Here is a 4,329-nt window from a genome sequence, read left to right as displayed (position 1 = left end):
ATGTTGTGAGGTGTGTATCTACAGTGTTGTGAGGTGTGTATCTACAGTGTTGTGAGGTGTGTATCTACAGTGTTACCGTTGTGAGGTGTGTATCTACAGTGTTGTGAGGTGTGTATCTACAGTGTTGTGAGGTGTGTATCTACAGTGTTGTGAGGTGTGTATCTACAGTGTTAATGTTGTGAAGTGTGTATCTACAGTGTTGTGAGGTGTGTATCTACAGTGTTGTGAGGTGTGTATCTACAGTGTTGTGAGGTGTGTATCTACAGTGTTGTGAGGTGTGTATCTACAGTGTTGTGAGGTGTGTATCTACAGTGTTGTGAGGTGTGTATCTACAGTGTTGTGAGGTGTGTATCTACAGTGTTGTGAGATGTGTATCTACAGTGTTGTGAGGTGTGTATCTACAGTGTTGTGAGGTGTGTATCTACAGTGTTAATGTTGTGAAGTGTGTATCTACAGTGTTGTGAGGTGTGTATCTACAGTGTTGTGAGGTGTGTATCTACAGTGTTAATGTTGTGAAGTGTGTATCTACAGTGTTGTGAGGTGTGTATCTACAGTGTTGTGAGGTGTGTATCTACAGTGTTGTGAGGTGTGTATCTACAGTGTTAATGTTGTGAGGTGGGTATTTACAGTGTTAATGTTGTGAGGTGTGTATCTACAGTGTTAATGTTGTGAGGTGTGTATCTACAGTGTTAATGTTGTGAGGTGTGTATCTACAGTCTACTACCACCTACTACCATCTACTACCACCTACTACCACCTACTACCACCTACTACCATCTACTACCACCTACTACCACCTACTACCACCTGTCACCTACTACCACCTACTACCACCTGTCACCTACTACCACCTACTACCACCTACTACCACCTACTACCACCTGTCACCTACTACCACCTACTACCATCTACTACCACCTGTCACCTACTACCACCTACTACCACCTACTACCACATGTCACCTACTACCACCTACTACCACCTACTACCAACTACTACCATCTACTACCACCTACTACCACCTACTACCACATGTCACCTACTACCACCTACTACCACCTACTACCACCTGTCACCTACTATCACCTATTACCACCTACTACCACCTACTACCACCTACTACCACCTGTCACCTACTACCACCTACTACCACCTGTCACCTACTACCACCTGTCACCTCCTACCACCTACTACCACCTACTACCACCTACTACCTACTACCACCTACTACCACCTGTCACCTACTACCACCTACTATCACCTACCACCTACTACCACCTACTACCACCTACTACCACCTACTACCACCTGTCACCTACTACCACCTACTACCACCTACTACCACCTGTCACCTACTACCACCTACTACCACCTACTACCTCCTACTACCACCTACTATCACCTACTACCACCTACTACCATCTACTACCACCTGTCACCTACTACCACCTACTACCACCTACTACCACCTACTACCACCTGTCACCTACTACCACCTACTACCACCTACTACCACCTGTCACCTACTACCACCTACTACCACCTGTCACCTACTACCACCTACTACCACCTACTACCACCTACTACCACCTACTACCACCTGCTACCACCTATTATCACCAACTACCACCTGCTACCATCTACTACCACCTACTACCACCTACTACCACCTGCTACCACCTACTACCACCTACTACCATCTACTACCACCTACTACAAACCGGTGCTTCTGTCACCTACTACCAAACCCTGTTCAAAGGCACTTAATATTTTGTCTTGTCCATTCACCCTCTGAATGTCACAAATTCACAATCCATGTCTCAAGGCTTAAAAATCCATCTTTAACCCGTCTCCTCCCCTTCATCTACACTGATTGAAGTGGATTTAACAGGTGACATCAATAAGGGATCATAGCTTTCACCTGGATTCACCTGGTCAGTCTATGACATGGAAAGAGCATAATGTTTGGTCAACTCTGTGTAAATCCCTGAGCTGACAAGGTACAAATCTGTCGTTCTGCCCCTGAACAGGCAGTTAACCCACTGTTCCTAGGCCGTCATTGAAAATAAGAATTTGTTCTTAACTGACTTGCCTAGTTTAATAAAGGTAAAATAAAATAAAATAAATAAAATATCAGCCATGTGTAATGTTTGCTAGAGCATGGTGACAGATGTGTGTTTCTCACGTGTCCACCTGTCTGTGTGTCTCTCCTCTTCAGGACTGTGGTTCTCTGCTGTCTGAAGGGGACAACCAGGGTTGTTACCCCCTGGACGGACATGTCCTCTGTAAGAGCTGTAACACCAGCCGTATCCAGGCCCTCACCGCCAAGGCTACCACTGACCTCTGAACCCCAGATACCCTGCTACACCGCCAAGGCTACCACTGACCTCTGAACCCCACATACCCTGCTACACCGCTCACCTCTACTGCCTGGCTGGCTGCCCTTCAGCCCGACACACACACACACGTACACACACACACGTACACATACACACATGTACACATACACACACACACACACATACACACGTACACACACACACACGTACACATACACACACACACACACGTACACATACACACGTACACACACACGTACACATACACACACACGTACACACACACACACACACAAATCTATGAATATTATGAAATTGCTAATGGGGAGAAACGAAGATGTGATGTCCCCGAAATGTTGACAGTCTCGGTACGATCGTCAGCCTGTTGATTCCTTTATTGCTGTCATTATAATTAATGCCTGTTCCCTCTACTTGCATTTACTCTTTGACATTGTAGTCACTTAGCAGACACTCCTTAATCAGAGAGATTCACAGGGGACAGTCAGTAGACACTCCTTAAACAGAGAGATTCACAGGGGACAGTCAGTAGACACTCCTTAATCAGAGAGATTCACAGGGGACAGTCAGTAGACACTCCTTAAACAGAGAGATTCACAGGGGACAGTCAGTAGACACTCCTTAAACAGAGAGATTCAGTCAGTAGACACTCCTTAATCAGAGAGATTCACAGGGGACAGTCAGTAGACACTCCTTAATCAGAGAGATTCACAGGGGACAGTCAGTAGACACTCCTTAAACAGAGAGATTCACAGGACAGTCAGCAGACACTCCTTAATCAGAGAGATTCAGTCAGTAGACACTCCTTAATCAGAGAGATTCACAGGGGACAGTCAGTAGACACTCCTTAATCAGAGAGATTCACAGGGGACAGTCAGTAGACACTCCTTAATCAGAGAGATTCACAGGGGACAGTCAGTAGACACTCCTTAAACAGAGAGATTCACAGGACAGTCAGCAGACACTCCTTAATCAGAGAGATTCAGTCAGTAGACACTCCTTAATCAGAGAGATTCACAGGGGACAGTCAGTAGACACTCCTTAAACAGAGAGATTCACAGGACAGTCAGCAGACACTCCTTAATCAGAGAGATTCAGTCAGTAGACACTCCTTAATCAGAGAGATTCACAGGGGACAGTCAGTAGACACTCCTTAATCAGAGAGTTTCACAGGGGACAGTCAGCAAACACTCCTTAATCAGAGAGATTCACAGGGGACAGTCAGCAAACACTCCTTAATCAGAGAGATTCAGTCAGCAGACACTCCTTAATCAGAGAGATTCACAGGGGACAGTCAGCAGACACTCCTTAATCAGAGAGATTCACAGGACAGTCAACAGACACTCCTTCAACAGAGAGATTCACAGGACAGTCAGCAGACACTCCTTAATCAGAGAGATTCACAGGACAGTCAGCAGACACTCCTTAATCAGAGAGATTCACAGGACAGTCAGCAGACACTCCTTAATCAGAGAGATTCACAGGACAGTCAGCAGACACTCCTTAATCAGAAAGATTCACAGGACAGTCAGCAGACACTCCTTAATCAGAGAGATTCACAGGACAGTCAGCAGACACTCCTTAATCAGAGAGATTCACAGGACAGTCAGCAGACACTCCTTAATCAGAGAGATTCACAGGACAGTCAGCAGACACTCCTTAATCAGAGAGATTCACAGGACAGTCAGCAGACACTCCTTAATCAGAGAGATTCACAGGACTGTCAGCAGACACTCCTTAATCAGAGAGATTCACAGGACAGTCAGCAGACACTCCTTAATCAGAGAGATTCACATGACAGTCAGCAGACACTCCTTAAACAGAGAGATTCACAGGACAGTCAGCAGACACTCCTTAAACACAGAGATTCACAGGACAGTCAGCAGACACTCCTTAAACACAGAGATTCACAGGACTGTCAGCAGACACTCCTTAATCAGAGAGATTCACAGGACAGTCAGCAGACACTCCT

At 45.8% G+C, this 4,329-nt stretch overlaps 1 protein-coding gene across 2 annotated transcripts in view; it reads left to right on the top strand.

Annotated features, from left to right (window-relative positions):
* LOC123996316 (LIM domain containing preferred translocation partner in lipoma) overlaps window positions 1-3,242 on the top strand; it is a 436,125-nt gene extending 432,883 nt beyond the window's left edge. For both annotated transcript variants that reach the window (XM_046299668.1, XM_046299676.1), the window contains one exon: window positions 2,219-3,242. In XM_046299668.1, coding sequence (XP_046155624.1) covers window positions 2,219-2,347 — 129 coding nt within the window. In that variant the 3' untranslated portion in view covers window positions 2,348-3,242. The remainder of the gene's footprint in view (window positions 1-2,218) is intronic.
* The last annotated feature ends 1,087 nt before the right edge of the window (window positions 3,243-4,329 follow it).

This window comes from Oncorhynchus gorbuscha, linkage group LG02 (assembly GCF_021184085.1).
Source record: "Oncorhynchus gorbuscha isolate QuinsamMale2020 ecotype Even-year linkage group LG02, OgorEven_v1.0, whole genome shotgun sequence".
NCBI lineage: Eukaryota > Metazoa > Chordata > Actinopteri > Salmoniformes > Salmonidae > Oncorhynchus > Oncorhynchus gorbuscha.
The sequence above is the reverse complement of the archived record's forward strand: the minus strand, read 5'-3'. Positions and strand labels throughout refer to the sequence as shown.